This window comes from Chionomys nivalis, chromosome 6, assembly GCF_950005125.1.
Source record: "Chionomys nivalis chromosome 6, mChiNiv1.1, whole genome shotgun sequence".
Taxonomy (NCBI): Eukaryota; Metazoa; Chordata; class Mammalia; order Rodentia; family Cricetidae; genus Chionomys; species Chionomys nivalis.
The window spans coordinates 5,836,144-5,850,843 of record NC_080091.1 but is presented as its reverse complement, the minus strand read 5'-3'; the positions used below and the strand labels follow the sequence as shown (position 1 = coordinate 5,850,843).

Genomic DNA, 14,700 nt, shown 5'->3' with positions numbered 1-14,700 from the left:
GTGACAGTCTCCTGTCTAGGCTGTGTCCCCACCACCCAGCAGATAGCACGGAGCAGTGCCTTCCCTGTGGGTGTCCAGGACAGAGACTGGGGTGAGGTGGACAAGGGCAGACTGCGGAGACCCTGGCACAGGGAGGGCATGGCTTGCTATTGTGGGGCAGGGAGAAAGTTAAGGAATGTTCAGGTATCCCCAGGTAGGGAGCTGGTGAGAGCCCAAAGCCACAAGTCCCACTTCTGTCCTGAAGGCTCCAGTCTCACACCAGGAAGTAGGCTGAGGTCATGGGGACCATGGCTGCCCACTTCCCTGTTGCTGGGACACCTTTGTCCCTGTCAACAATGGCCCTAGGGCCTTATTGGTCTGCGCCTCTGGGAACACAGGGGCAGACATGGAAAACCTGAGGCGGGAGGCTGCCCAGCCCTTTGTCCCCTCAGGCACTCTGGAACTCAACTTCCCCGCCCTTTTATACAGGTGGGTTCCTGCATTTGGCACCTCCCTTCACCCAGGCACCAGCTCGCGCCCCCCCCTCCCCTGTAACCTGCAGTTCAGTGGGCTGGGATACAGGGGTGCAAGGGATTGGGAGTTAGGCATGTGCACACCCACACTCCAAAGAAGGGAAGCCCCCAGTCTCAGATTGTTGGATTTGCAATGGTATGTGTGAGAGGTGGTAGCCCTAAGGGGCAGTATGCCTGGCCTGTGCACCCGTGTACTTGTGAGTGATGGGGAGGTGACGTCTCAAGTAACCCAGGCTGGCCTCATCTTTACCACGTGGCTGAAGATGACCTTGAACTTATGACCCTCCTGCTGCCCTCCACAGGGCTGGAATATACCACCACACCATACATTTTTTTTTTTTGGTTTTTTTTTTTTTTTTTAAAGAGTTTATCATGTATACAACATTCTGCCTCCATGTATTCCCACATGCCAGAAGAGGGCACCAGATCTCATCACAGATGGTTGTGAGCCACCATGTGGGTGCTGGGAATTGAACTCAGGACCTCTGGAAGAGCAGCCAGTGCTCTTAACCACTGAGCCATCTCTCCAGCCCCTTGGTTTTTTTTTTCGAGACAGGGTTTCTCTGTGGTTTTGGAGCCTGTCCTGGAACTAGCTCTTGTAAACCAGGCTGGTCTCGAACTCACAGAGATTCAACTGCCTCTGCCTCTGCCTCTGCCTCCCAAGTGCTGGGATTAAAGGCGTGCGCCACCACCGCCCGGCCACACCATACATTTTTAAAGTTTGAGCCAGGATCTTTCTGTATAACCCAAAGGCTTAGAAAGATCCCCCACCTCACTCAGCATACTGAGCACAAGACTTGTCACCCAGCAAAAGTCCCATTTCAGGCCTGTTTCACATCGGTCTTTTGTGGGCTAAGTACAATCCCAGGGGGTCACCACGGAACGACCGAGTCCTGGTTTTGGTTTTGAAACTATAGAGGATGTACCCTCTTCTCCGCTGCAAGCTCCAGGCCACCCGAGGCCTGCCCGAGCGCTCAACTCCGGGTACCATCTGAGAAATTTCCTGCCAAGCAGACCCCGGCTTGGTCCCCTTCTGTCCCCAGAAACTAGGCTCGTGCCTGTCATACAAGCACTTGAGGGGCTACGGCAGGAGGATTGCTGCATGGTTGGGAGACGTACCTCAAACACAAGCAGGGCATCCTCGGCTATGAGACAATGACAGCGGGTGGTGACAGAGGAGAGCCTGGGCGGGTATGGGGTGACCCTCACCCCTTTGCAAAGGGGGCGGACACCCTTGCGACAGGGAGCAGCGAGGCAACTGCGCTCAGTGCCCATCCTCCCTCAGCAATGACTACCTGTCCCTGGAGGGCCCCCGTTGGGCACCGGCCGTCAAGCAAGCCGTGCGCTGGAAGTTCACGCCCATGGGACAGGACGCAGCCGGCCAGGTGTGGCTCACCGGCCTGACCAACTCGGACCCACGCGAGGCCTGGTACATGCTGCCTGCTGCGCTTGACAGACCGTACCGCGAGGCCCATGCGCGCTGGCACGGCTGCTTTGAGAGTCGCCAGCGTGGCCTGCCGCCCGGTGAGTGTCGCACCCCCAGCCGTGTGCACGCCCGCCCTTGGGTCCCATGCTGACCCCGCCCTCGCCTTCCCTCAGCCTACACGCAGCGCCTGCGGGAGACGGCTTTCTGGGACCCCGTGCTGCCTGCGCAGTATCTCAGCCCAGGCACGCGCTGGGGGTGCATGCCGTGGAGGGACAGGCACATCCGCGGCAAGGAGTTTGGTGAGTGGCGGATGGGGACGGGAGGGAGGTGGGGCGGAGGTGCAAGCGGGTCACCCCAGCACTCCCGCGGCAGTGGCAGGAGGATCTCTGAATTCTGGGGACAGCCTGGGCTACACGGTGTCAAGCTTTAAGAGACCCTGCATCAAAACTACAGGGAAAGAAAAAAAAAAAAACAGTGGCCGGGTGATGGTGGCGCACGCCTTTAATCCCAGCACTGGGGAGGCAGAGGCAGGTGGATCTCTGTGAGTTCGAGGGCAGCCTGGTCTAGAAGAGCTAGTTCCAGTACAGCTCCAAAGCTACAAAGAAACCCTGTCTCGAAAAACAAAAACAAAAAACAGCGAAGACCCGGGCAGCAGGTGGGAGGGGGTGGGGAGCAGGGGCAGGGCGTGGCCAGCATGCAGAGGGTCCCCTGCCAGCCTCTGAGCCCAGTCCCGCTCCCCAGTGGTCAACAGGAACCAATTCGGGGTGGAGCCCTGGCGGTCCGACTACGTGCCCCACCTGTCGCCGCCACAGCGGCCGCGCTACACCTCGCAGGACTTCAGGCAACGGGATAGAGAGCGCCCCTGCCCGGCCACCGGCCAGCCGCCCCCGGCCTTCACGCCCGCGCTCTGATAAAGCCCTGCTGCCGACCAGTGCCTCGCGCGTCCGTGGGCCGGGCGACCGTCCCCACGCATGCAGTCCGGGGTGTCAATCCTGCTTTATTCTCCTCGGGTCCCAGAGAGCCGACTGAGGGAGGCCCTGGCCTTCTCGTCCCTGGTCCCTGCGCTGGTCCACGGTTGGGGCGGGACACCCACGGGTCCCCGGGGTTCAAGGTGCATGGCCGGGTATCCTTCCCCCACCCTCACACCGTGCCCTCTGACCCCCTGCAGGTGGGGGACCAGGGGGCCAGGGTGTCTGCCTGGTCCTTCATCGTGTTGCCCTGGGGAGCCAGGTCAGGGCCGGTCTCCGAGGTCCCCTGAAAATGAGGAGCAGGGTGGCGTTGGGGAGGGCAGGTCCCAGGTCGCACCTACCCCAGCCCCGAGACCCCACCCAAGCCGCAGCGATGGAGACTCACGGGTGCGGATGCGGATGGGCCAGATGAGGAGGCTGCAGAGAGCCAGGGCCGCGGCCACACCCACGCCGCCCGTCACAGTCACCATTACCCAGTGGTAGAAGCCGACGCAGGCCCAGCAGCAGAGCTCAGAGCTAGGGGGCAGACGTTGGGCTGAGGGCAGTGTCCCCTGCACCAGCCCTCCACGGAGCCCATCTCAAGTCCCAGAGGACCCTAGGCCTACACACACCCCAGTAGACACAGAGTTCCCCTGCAGCCCACAGCCCTGCCTTGTCCCGTAGCTCCAGTGCGGGTTTGGTCCTGCCCCAGGGCCTTTGCGCGGGCCCTCAGGAACCCTCCCGGCCTCCTGTCTGATCCCAACTCCTGAGATGGCACCTTCCCACCCCCACGCTCAATCCCGTTTCCTACACGCCTGGCACTGTCCTGGGCCAGGACGGGTGACTCTGTGTCCCCTGTAGCCTGGCCCTCAGCTCACAAGAAACTCAGAGAAACGGATGCTGCTCCTGGGGTCTGAGGACATGAACTCACGGGCAGGGGTGCAGGCTCTGCACAGCCATGACGGCCAGCCCGTTGGCTACCTTATCCGAAAAGCTCATAGCACCGTACACGAAGGCTCCACTGTGCTGGGGGACACAGATCGTCAGTCCCCAGGCCCAGGATCCAGACCACTGCCTCCCGAGACTCCTCCCACCAGCCCTACCGTGTGTGGGCCGATGAGGTCAGCTGTCATGGCCAGCGAGGTGACCAGGATGGTGGCACAACCCGCACCCAGCAGCACAGCGGCCCCGTACACGGCCACGCCCAGCTTATCTACCAGGGCCACCCACGCTGCGAAGGCCAGGATCACCAGCAGCCCGGTGAAGTAGGTCATCTAGAGAGGAAGGAGGCGGGGCCTGCATCAGGCCCCCATGGCTGGGCATCCCGTGCCCGACACTCGCCCTCTCGGGTTCTCAGCCCAGTGAAAGGCTCCACTCCCAAGACAGGCATTGCTGGTCCACGCCAGGGCACCCATTACCAATCAGCCTTCTGTTGTACAGCCAAGTCAGACACTACTAAGCAATTTTCCATCCTACATCCAGGGTAGGCTGTCCAAGGGCCGCAGCCCACCAGGAAGGGCCAGAGAACCCCTGCCACCACCCCCACCCCGCCCCTCCAACCCGTCTTCCCAGCCGTCACTCACATTCCTCCCTATGCGCCTGTTGACTGGCTTCATGAGGAAGGAGGAGAAGAAGCCACTCAAATACATCACCAGAGGAATGGTGGCGATGAACTTCTGGGGAGGGAGAGGCGGCGCCGGTCCAGAGGGGTCTCCCGGGTGGGAGGGGCCTGCCCATCTCCTCCCCACGACCCTGCCTCACCTTGGGCAGGCTGAGAGAGTATGTCAGGTACATAGCGATGTAAGTCTGGGACAGGTTCACGATGAGCCTCGTGGTCATGTACAGCATGCCCACCTGTGGGCAGATGAGCAGGGGGACAAGCCCAGGGCTCAGTGGGAAACCCAGACAAGGATTTGGAGAGCAAGCTGAGGGCTTCCCCAACGGCATGACTCATTACAGCTGACTGCTCAGCAGGCAGGCCAGGAGAAACGACATCTGTGATTAGTAATGTCTGCCCTGGGTGGGGTACGGGAAATCGGGAACATATGCCCCGTATGTGGAATGGAAAGCTGAATGATGTCTGCCCCAAGTATGAAACAGAATTCAGCTGGCCCCGAAAGATCAGCGAGGGAGTGATTAGTCTATCCTGAGCACGGGACGGCAGCTGAATGGACACCCCGGCTGTAGAAGATTGGTTCACAATGTCTACTCTGGATGAGACAGGTTGATTAGTAATGCCTGCCCTGGGTACAGACTGTGAGAGCCACTGGTAATGTCAATCCTGGGTGGTGCCATGGGACTGGGCACCCACAGTGTACCTGGTAGAAAGCTGGCTCCCGAAGCCAGTGTTTCCAGAGCAGGAGTGGCCGGGCTGTGGGGGCCACCAGGGGGCTGTGTTCATCAGGTTCTATCTCCCGAGGCCGAGGCCAGCGCCCCTCCTTGGTACCCAAGTGGAAGAGGAGCGAGAAGATGGCTCCCACGCCCACCACCAGCAGGGCCAGGTTCTAGAAAGAACAGCGGGATTCAGCTATGGCTTCCGTAGGCTCGGGGACCCCAGGGCCACCACACAGCCCTGACTTACCCGGAACACCGGCACATCCTGGACTCCCAGCTGGTCACCCACACTGATGTCCTGTTCACCATGGGCAGAGCCCTGCAGGTGCAGCAGCAGCCAGGCAGCGCCGTAGACCGTGATGTTGGCCACCACCGTGAAGGCATACCTGTGGGTGAGCGCCCGGCTCAGCATGAGTCCACAGAAACCACATCTGTACACAGCAAGCGCTCAATAAATGCTTGCTGCCTATCAGAAATCTAGAATACTTACTTCCCGAGCCGGCAGAGCTCCCGATCCCACAGAGTCCCAGCCCTGCCGGTGTCCTTCCCTGAGGCACAGGCCACAGATCCACAGCACAATAAAGGGTCAAAGGGTCCCGTGGAAACAATTAGGCCCTGGGCCAGTTGCCCAGTTGCGATTCCTTTGAAGCAGTGTCCCTGGAGGGTCTGGTCTAATCAGGTGACCTTAGGACATCAGCCTTAGGCTACGACCTGGGGTCACAGACCACTGCCAGCATCAGAGAATAACCCAGCCAAAGCTTCTAACTCTACAGCCAGGCTAGTGCACACCCACCCTGCTACTCTGGAAACTGAGGCAGGCAGGAAGACCACACACAATTCAAGGTCAGCCAGGGCAATGGAGTAAGAACTGACTCAAATTTGTCTTTAAAAAATGGGCTGGCAGCCGGGCGGTGGTGGCGCACGCCTTTAATCCCAGCACTCGGGAGGCAGAGGCAGCGGATCTCTGTGAGTTCGAGACCAGCCTGGTCTACAAGAGCTAGTTCCAGGACAGGCTCCAAAGCCACAAAGAAACCCTGTCTCAAAAAACCAAAAAAAAAAAAAAAAAAAAAAAATGGGCTGGCAATGGTGAGGCACGCCTCAGAAGGCAGAGGCAGGCGGATCTCTGTGAGTTCGAGGCCAGCCTGGTCTCAGAAGAAAGACTTAGGGCACCGCGTCCCTCTCTGAGGCTCACCACAGCTGGGACTGACAGATAAAACTCCCCAGGGATACCTAGCTAGGTTACTGCCCCCAGCCCTGGGTACCTGAGGGCTGTGAGCTCCACCTTCTCATGCTCACTGGTCACTAGCTCGGGGATGAGGCTCAGGTGGGCAATCTGCGTGGCAGCCCAGCCAAACTGGAAGATGACGATGAACGGTGCATAATAGAGCAGGGCAGCCCACTCTGGGGTGGCCTTCCCGCAGCCGAGGCACGGGCTGAAGATGAACGGGAAGGACAGCAGGACGCAGACGGTGCCTGTGGTGGCAGAGGGGCAACATGGGGCGGTAAGGGGAGGCTACAGAGCGGGCAAACGTGGCAGGCCAGGAGTCTCCTTGAGTGGCCTGTGACTAAGGATGGGGAGGAAGGCCAAGAATGGGGTCACTCACCTGCTGAGCTCAGCATCACCCCCCCCCCACATCTACAACCTGCCCTATGTTCTGCTCCCGAGGACCAGCTGGACAGGGAGGAGTCCGGAGGCCGCTCCTGGGTACAGAGCAGAGCCTGCCCCTGTCCAGGACATGCTGGGTGTTCCATCCTGCTCCATCCACTCAGAAAGATACTAATGAGTTTAAGATGCTCCTCATCCTACCGCGTCCTCCCCACCCAACCCCTGCCCCAGCCCCCAGGATCCGTCCGTCCTGTCCCTGAGCCTTCCCACGGCTGCCCCATGTATCCCACCCTGCACTGTCTGCAGTCCCTGCCCGACACACCCAGACCCAGGGACTCCTCTCCAACCAGACCACAGGGCCCCCGGGACTGGAGCAGGTACCCCCATGTCCCTTCTGTGTCCTAGGCATTCAGGTCAGCCTGAGGACTCTGAGCCCCAGGTGCGTTCATAACAGAGGTTTCTCTTCGGTCCAAAGGGAGACATTATCACTCCACAGTCCAAGCTAGCCTTGAACTCCTGATCCTCCTGTCTCAGCTTCCAGAGTGCTGGGACCAGAGGCGTGTGCCGCCACCACCCCCTGGTTCCCTTCACACATTTTTAAGTGGATGAACTTGAATCTGAGGCCCTGTGAGACACACATCCCTCAGAAAGAACCCTGAGCCTCCTTCTTCTGCCTGGCAAACTGGGCTTCCAACTTCCCCTTTCTGCTCGGAGGTGACCTTACCCCCCTCCCTCGTGTCTTGGATTGAGAAATGAAACCAACCCTCAGGAGCGGACCAAGGCAGATTCCTAGGGGCTGCCCCAGGGGGCCGTGTGGCCTCTGGACTCTCTCCCGTGACCACACACACCCTGAACTACCTGGTTAACCACTGCAGCCAGGGCTGGGCGGGTTGAATGCAGGTGGGCCTCAGTTAACCTAAGAGTTCTTGTTTGGTTCTGGGACCCAAAGTGGGGGGAGTTTCAGGTTTAATGAGCACATCTGCCAGGCATGGTGGTGCACCCTTCAATCCCAGCACTTGGGAGGCAGAGGCAGACCAATCTCTGAGCTCCAGGCCAGCCAGAGCTGCCTCCGCTATCCTGGCTTACAGAGTTCCAGGCCGGCCAGAGCTGCCTCCACTATCCTGGCCTAGGCAGCACAGAGAAGTTGTCAGTTTGCTTGGGTGCCCACCCGCCTCACCTGCTCGGGTGCCTCCCAGTCTGCCCTCCCCAAACCCTAGCCACCGGCCCATGCTCAGTCACAGGCTCAGGGCCTTGGCACAGCTGGGCTGGCCTGGTGTCTCCAGGCAAACATGAGCCCTTTTGTGTGCTTCTTCTCTTTGTTGGAAACAGGGTCTCACTAAGCAGCTTCAGACGCCTACACCGGCTACTACCAGTAGGTCCGTAGCCTAGAACACTCCCGAGAAACTAGAAATTCCAGCCCTAAGGCTCAGAATCCAGTTTGGGGCCACTGCTGTGTCTCGCAAAAAATGTCGCCAAGGGGCAGGGCTGGGTCCCACAACTACCACCCCAGGGGCAGGGCCAGGCCCTTCCAGAACAGCTGCCTGGAATTCCAAAAGCAGCAGCTACAATCCCAGGGCCATACTCCCCAATGTCCACACCAAACAACAGCCAGAGGGGGACCCCAAGCTGGGCCACCCCAGACAGGATGTGAGGGATGAGAGGCAGGCAGTTGTGGGGTGGGGATGTGAGGAGGAGGCTAGACCACTGGATGTCAGGGAAGGGAAGGACGTGTCCCGAGATGACAGACTGCGGGAAAGTGAGAAGCGAGACACGGGGTGGCAGGGTGTGGGGGGAGGGCAGACAGAGGGTGACAGTTGGGTAGGGGGCGATGGTCCCAGGGTGACTGTCAGAGGGGGAAGGGCCATGCCACAGGATGGTAGTCAGCAGGGAGGATGGACACAAAGTGACGGAGTTGGGGGACAGTCCTGAGTGACAGTCAGAGGGTGGAGGACAGCCTGGGGTAACAGACGTGGGGGCACAGCCCGGGGAGACAGTCAGAGCGTGGAGGGCAGTCCCGGGGAGACAGCGGTCAGACGTGGGGGACAGCCCGGGGAAACAGTCAGAGCGTGGAGGGCAGTCCCGGGGAGACGGTCAGAGCGTGGAGGGCAGTCCCGGGGAGACGGTCAGAGCGTGGAGGGCAGGCCCGGGGAGACGGTCAGAGCGTGGAGGGCAGTCCCGGGGAGACGGTCAGACGTGGGGGACAGCCCGGGGAGACAGCACCGGTGGAGGACGGTACCGGGGCGGGAGTCTGAGCCGGGAGTGGGAGGACGGCTCACCTGCCAGGTGCCAGGCCTTGCGGGGTCCGCAGCGCGCGCAGGCGGCGCGGTCAGCCTCGTAGCCCACGAGCGGCGTGCAGAGCCCGTCGGCCGCCTGTCCGAGCAGCAGCAGCAGCCCGGCGCCCCGCGAGCTGTAGCCGCGCACGGAGTGCAGGAACAGCAGCAGGTAGGTGAACCACATGCCCGCGCACAGGTCGTTGAGGAAGTGGCCGACCGCGAAGCTCAGCCGCGCGGCGGGGGACAGCGTCCGCGGCGGCCCGGGGCCCGCGTCGCCCGGCGGAGGCGACATCGCGGCCGCAGGCCCCACCGCACAGCGGCCCCGGCTGCCGCGCCGCGCGCCTATGCGGCCGCTCCCGGGAGCCGCCTCGACGGGGCGGAGCCGCGGAGCGACGGCCGCGATCGCCAATCAGAGCCGCGCGCCTCGGCCGGACGCCCAATCAGCAGGCAGGAGCGTGGCCTCGGGGCGGTGCACTCCCGCGGCCCTGAACGCCACCCGCTACGCGTCAGGCTTTCATCATCGCGGTTTGTTTCCCTTTTATTTTCTTCGTGTTTTCATTTATTTGACTAAAGGAATTCTTTTTTGTTTGTTTCTTTTTTTTAACGCAGGGTCTCCTGTAGCCCAGGCTGGCCTTGATATACCTGTGTAGCAGAAGACATCTTTGAACATTCTCCAGAGTCACCAAATTTATCCTTTCAAACTGAAAACTGTTTTGAGAGGGTCTCATGTAGCCCAGGCTAGCCTCAAACTCAGTGTGCAGCTGAAGATGGCTCTGAACTGTTGATCCTCTGACCTCCCGTCCTGGTCATGGGGTTGCACCCACAAGTGAGCCTTTTTTATTGTTTCTGCTTTGAGACGGGGCCACACTCGTCGCCCAGGCAGCTAGCCTGGACCCTCAACAACCTAGGCTGGCCTTGCACTCTCAATCCTCCAACCTCAGCCTCAGGAGCTGCTGGGATTTCAGGCCTGGCTCGGGGAGTAGAGTCGTGAGCCCTGTTGCCTGCCACCCACCCACGCCTTGGACCCCAGCCAGCTTGCTGCTGGAGGTTGGGGCTCCCTGCAAAAGGCCAGAATGAGACCACAACTGGGTGATCTCATAAACTTCCAGAGATACACAGTGAGGCCCTTGGGAGACATATTAGTTCTAATTAATTATTAATTACAGAGAATACTTGGGTAGAATGGCATAACACCCACTAGCCTTTAATGAGGCTGCAGGTGCCAGGCGCCCCACGTGGCAGATGCCCAGCTTTCACTCCTACTTACTGGGTGGTTCTGAGAAGCACTCTCAAAGAAAGGGGAAGCCAGGCCTCTGTGGTGAGTCAGAGGCACACACACTTCCAGGCCCAGACGTGGGATGTAGTGGGACGAGACGAGGGTTCTTTCACCTCCTCCACACGACATTTCATCCCTTTTTTTTTAACCCCCCCCCGCCCCCACTTTGGTACTGAGGCTGACCTTGACCTCTGAGTGCTGCCTGCCGGGCAAGCTGCGTGCTGCTCAGAGGCTGGAACCTGGGCTTCGCCATAGCTCGGGCTGGCTGGGACCACAGCCCCGCTACCGTGATGATGTCTCGGTTACCACACAGAGCCTTCCTCCTGGGGCACTCAGAGACATACAGCCTGGTTGTGAATCTCTAAGTCCCAAATGGAACTGCTCTCCCGTGAGCCCCTATGCTCCCAACAATAGATGTTAAAGTGATCAAGGTGTCATGGCCACATCTTTAATCCCAGCACTCGGGAGGGAGAGGCAGGAAAATCTCTTGAGTTGATGCCAGTCTGGCCTAGGAGTGAGGTACAGAGAAATCCTGTCTCAAATAAATAAATATATAAAGACTTCATTCCAGAAGGCCGGAGGATCTGATACTGGGCCGCACAACACCCAGGGGACGTCCCAGGCTCCTCTGGGGAGGTGACCTGGCCTGGGTTGGGCAGCAGATAAAGGGCAGCTCCAAGCTCTAGGCCTGAGGGGACTAAAAGATAGGAGAGATGAGGAACCAGAGGGGTGGCTCAGGCCGGTCTCTCCCAGAGAACGTCAGCCTCGGGCTGACTTGTAATTCTCAGCACACAGGTATGTCAGCTGTGGCTCCCAAACCTGGGCAGAGACACCTGGGATGGACCATACCAAGTGGCTGTTTTAAAGCTGGCTAATCACGCCTAGGGTTTATTTCTGTTCCTGTCCTTCTCATCAACCACCCCAGAGGCCTCTATTTGCTGACGAGGTCTCCTATGACCCAGGCTGGCCTTAAACTCCCCCCGCCCCCCCCCCCCGTAGCCCAGAAACTGCTGGGATATCTCCCAAGTGCTGGGATAAAGGTGACAAAGGCCTTAGCTGGTCCTCCCGCCTCGACCCCCCAAGTACTGGGATAAAGGTGACGAAGGCCTTAGCCACCCAGCTCATTTATCCAGTTGCTGGAGACAGAACCCAAGGCTTTCCTGCAAGCTGGGACAACGCTACCTACTGAGCTCCGACCGCAGCCTTGGATTATTTTATTTTACGGACAGGGTCTCATGTAGCTCAGGCTGGCCTGTAATTCCCTCTATAGCTAACCTCAAACTCCTGCCCCTCCTGACCTTCCATCCACCGTTGGTGTGAAAGGCCTGGATCAAGGTGCTTAGTTCCAGGAGGCTGCTGGCTGACTCTGCAGCACCACGGTGTACCTGGGCTTCTTACCCTTTTGAATTCAGCTCAGATTTTCCCTGCCCTTTCTATCCCACCTCCTGCCCTGTGCCTCCCTGGTTGGAGAAGTCACCAGGAAAGTAGTCCAGTGGCAAGGTGAAGACTGAGTGTCAGTGATGGCATTGGGGAGCCATGGCAGGTTTGAGAGCAAGGCCTTCTGGGTCAGACAGGATGAAAGCTGAACCCCCTAGGATGTGGGATCTCTGGCCAGGGGAGACAATGGCAGATAAAGAACCCAACAGAGCACAGTGATCCTTCTAAACTCCGGAAGGGAAGGCATTTGTGCCCCAGGAGAGGCTTTGGAATTGGGCAAAGGTCAAAAAGACCAGTTAAGAGGAAGGAATCATCATCCGGACCCTCAGGGTAGGACACCGGGACTCAGAGTCCAAATAGATCCTGACAGCCTTTGATGTCCCTTGAGCGTCTGGCAGCCCTGGACGCCAAACCCACGCTCCCATCCGTCCATCCTCTGGGCATCGGATATCCTTGTGGCCAGAGTCCAGCCTCGGGGTGCGGGGCCAGCTTTGAAGCAGCGGGGGCCAGACCTGCTGCGGGGGGGGGGGGTTTCCAAGTCTGTGCTTAACATTCTGAGATCTGAGGGTGAAGGTCAGGTGTCAGGGCAAGCCAGGAGGCCTCAGTTTCCCTCACTGTTCAATAAGGAAGAGACAAACTCAGAGATCTGCCTACCCCTGTCTCCTGAGAGCTGGGATTGGTGGCACTGTTCCAAGTTCTAAGAAGCCTTTGTTTTGTTTGGTTTGATAACCTGGCAGGGATGGAACCCGGGGCCCGCAAGGCTAATGCTCCACCACTGAGCTTTGTCCCCAGAAGGATGAGGCAGGGGGATTGCGAGTTCAATGGCAGACGGGGCTGTCAGGTGTACTGTGTCACATAGGTGGTCCAAGAAAAAGGGTCGCTCCAGAATGTGATTTTAGGTTCTCTGGCAGCCGGGAGGAATGGAAGTTTTTGTACACAAAGGTTGTTTGGGGTACAAGTTCCTCACACTCAAGCCCCTTTGATCTATTTCTATATGTTACCCTGAAGGAAATCATCACAACCAGTTCACAAACTTGTGCCTGGATAGGCTTGTGTCCAGAGACAGATGGAAAACCTCAGAAAAAACAACTCTACAGATCATAGGAAACAGCCATCATTCTCTACAATGGTTTCTTCAAAGTCTAGGATCTTCAAGGAACACTAATACATTCAACTGTTACCTCAGACGGTGAGAAACAATTAGAACATTCTATGTTTACCAAAGATACAATAACTCTTCTAGATTCCCACTACACTGAGCAATTTAGTGAAACCCTTAATCAAGATGGTAAAAGAAGACCTGGGGCATGGTCTAGTGGGGTACACCATTAATTCCAGCACCCCACAGAGGCAGGTGGGTCTGGATGAGGTCCAGGAGAGCAAGGGCTGCACAATGAGGCCCTGTCTAAAACAGGATTAAAAGCAACAACAACCAAAGTTGTCAGGGACATGGCTCAGGGGTCAAAGAAAATTCCCTAGAATCCCCAGTGAGGGGCTGGGGGCGTGGTCAGGGTGGAGCCCCGCCTAGAATCCCCAGTGAGGGGCTGGGGGCGTGGTCAGGGTGAAGCCCCGCCTAGAATCCCCAGTGAGGGGGCTGGGGGCGTGGTCAGGGTGGAGCCCCGCCTAGAATCCCCAGTGAGGGGCTGGGGGCGTGGTCAGGGTGAAGCCCCGCCTAGAATCCCCAGTGAGGGTCTAGGGGCGTGGCATAAGGGTAGAAAGCCTGACTAGTCTCAGCAAAGTACTGGGTTCCATTCCCACTAACAAAAATGAAAATTAAAAATGTAGAACCCCCGGGGGGGTCGGGGGTGGAGAGATGGCTCAGTGGTTAAGAGCACTGACTGCTCTTCCAGAGGACCCCGGTTAAATTCCCAGCACCCACATGGCAGCTCACAACTGCCTAAAGACCCAGTTCCAGGGGATCTGACACCTTCTCACCAATGCACATAAAATAAAAAGTTAAATAAACCAAAAATAGAAGAGATATGCAGATACATCTGCTATTTGAGCATCAAGGAAGCAGGCTCCCACACGCACTCCATCTGGGCAACTACTTCTGTCTGGACCACACCCCTCACCAACAGCTCTCCCCACGCCCACCGCTGATGTCCTCTTGCTTCGTGGGGTGGGAAACACCGTAACTCACACCTGAGTCTGCCTTATTTTTTATTTATTTTTAATTGTTATTTTTGAGAGGTTCTCACTATGTATCACAGGTTGGACTGGAACTCACAAATTACTCCCGCCTCTGCCTCCAGAGTGCTGAGGTGGAAGGCAGGAGCTGCCACGCCCAGCTCTTAACACCGGTAGCAGGGCGGCGGCCAGGCCAGCTTCTCCCTTCCTGATCCTGGGCCCTGGTGTCCCCTGACCAGAAGAAGCCTCCCTTGGCTGGGCCCTGTGCTCTGTCCTCACTGCAGCCTGCGCTGTCTCCAAGCAATGCTCATCTATGCTGTCACAGGAAGCCCAACCTTATCTACCCTGCTTCCCCCGGGGGAGGAGGGAGGCTCAGAAGCCTCCAACTGGTGAGTTTTGGGGAATCACTTGCACCTGCCATTAAGGCAGAAGTATAATCACATGCCTGCATATGTGCACATCTGTGTAGTCCCTTAGAAACATGCCGTAACCACCACGTGTCTAATGAGTCACCTACATTGTGATTAGTCCAATGTTACAGCATCACAGCGTTGTACTTCAGTTTTCTGCAGTGTGGGAGGATGGAGCGCAAGACCCCCGTGTTTGGTGGAAACAGCCTAACAGGCCCCCAGCCCCTCACTGGGGATTCTAAGCGGGGCTCCGTCCTGACCACGCCCCCAGCCCTCACTGGGGATTCTAGGCGGGGCTCCACCCTGACCACGCCCCCAGCCCTCACTGGGGATTCTAGGCGGGGCTCCA

General features: G+C 58.4%; 2 protein-coding genes across 2 annotated transcripts; one reads left to right on the top strand and one right to left on the bottom strand.

Annotated features, from left to right (window-relative positions):
* Positions 1-264: 264 nt before the first annotated feature.
* Positions 265-2,859, top strand: LOC130875558 (tektin bundle-interacting protein 1-like). Its single transcript, XM_057771553.1, has 4 exons — positions 265-468; positions 1,798-2,036; positions 2,112-2,237; positions 2,680-2,859. Exons 1-4 carry the CDS (start codon positions 386-388, stop codon positions 2,847-2,849), a joined length of 618 nt encoding a protein of 205 aa, XP_057627536.1. The 5' UTR covers positions 265-385; the 3' UTR covers positions 2,850-2,859.
* LOC130875557 (major facilitator superfamily domain-containing protein 12-like) lies at positions 890-9,453 on the bottom strand. Its single transcript, XM_057771552.1, has 10 exons — positions 9,102-9,453; positions 6,482-6,692; positions 5,467-5,605; positions 5,204-5,389; positions 4,647-4,739; positions 4,469-4,561; positions 3,989-4,159; positions 3,817-3,911; positions 3,292-3,422; positions 890-3,192 (listed from the first exon to the last, which is right to left on the bottom strand). Exons 1-10 carry the CDS (start codon positions 9,388-9,390, stop codon positions 3,170-3,172), a joined length of 1,431 nt encoding a protein of 476 aa, XP_057627535.1. The 5' UTR covers positions 9,391-9,453; the 3' UTR covers positions 890-3,169.
* Between the last annotated feature and the right edge of the window lie 5,247 nt (positions 9,454-14,700).

Excerpts from the sequence above, each read along its gene's own strand:
- LOC130875558 (XM_057771553.1), top strand. The coding sequence starts at position 386 with ATGGAAAACCTGAGGCGGGAGGCTGCCCAGCCCTTTGTCCCCTCAGGC. Across the intron at positions 469-1,797 it reads TTCCCCGCCCTTTTATACAG|CAATGACTACCTGTCCCTGG; the intron begins GTGGGTTCCTGC and ends ATCCTCCCTCAG. Across the intron at positions 2,238-2,679 it reads CATCCGCGGCAAGGAGTTTG|TGGTCAACAGGAACCAATTC; the intron begins GTGAGTGGCGGA and ends CCCGCTCCCCAG.
- LOC130875557 (XM_057771552.1), bottom strand. The coding sequence starts at position 9,390 with ATGTCGCCTCCGCCGGGCGACGCGGGCCCCGGGCCGCCGCGGACGCTG. Across the intron at positions 5,606-6,481 it reads GTGGAGCTCACAGCCCTCAG|GTATGCCTTCACGGTGGTGG; the intron begins GTACCCAGGGCT and ends GCTCACCCACAG. Across the intron at positions 4,562-4,646 it reads ACTCTCTCAGCCTGCCCAAG|AAGTTCATCGCCACCATTCC; the intron begins GTGAGGCAGGGT and ends CTCCCTCCCCAG.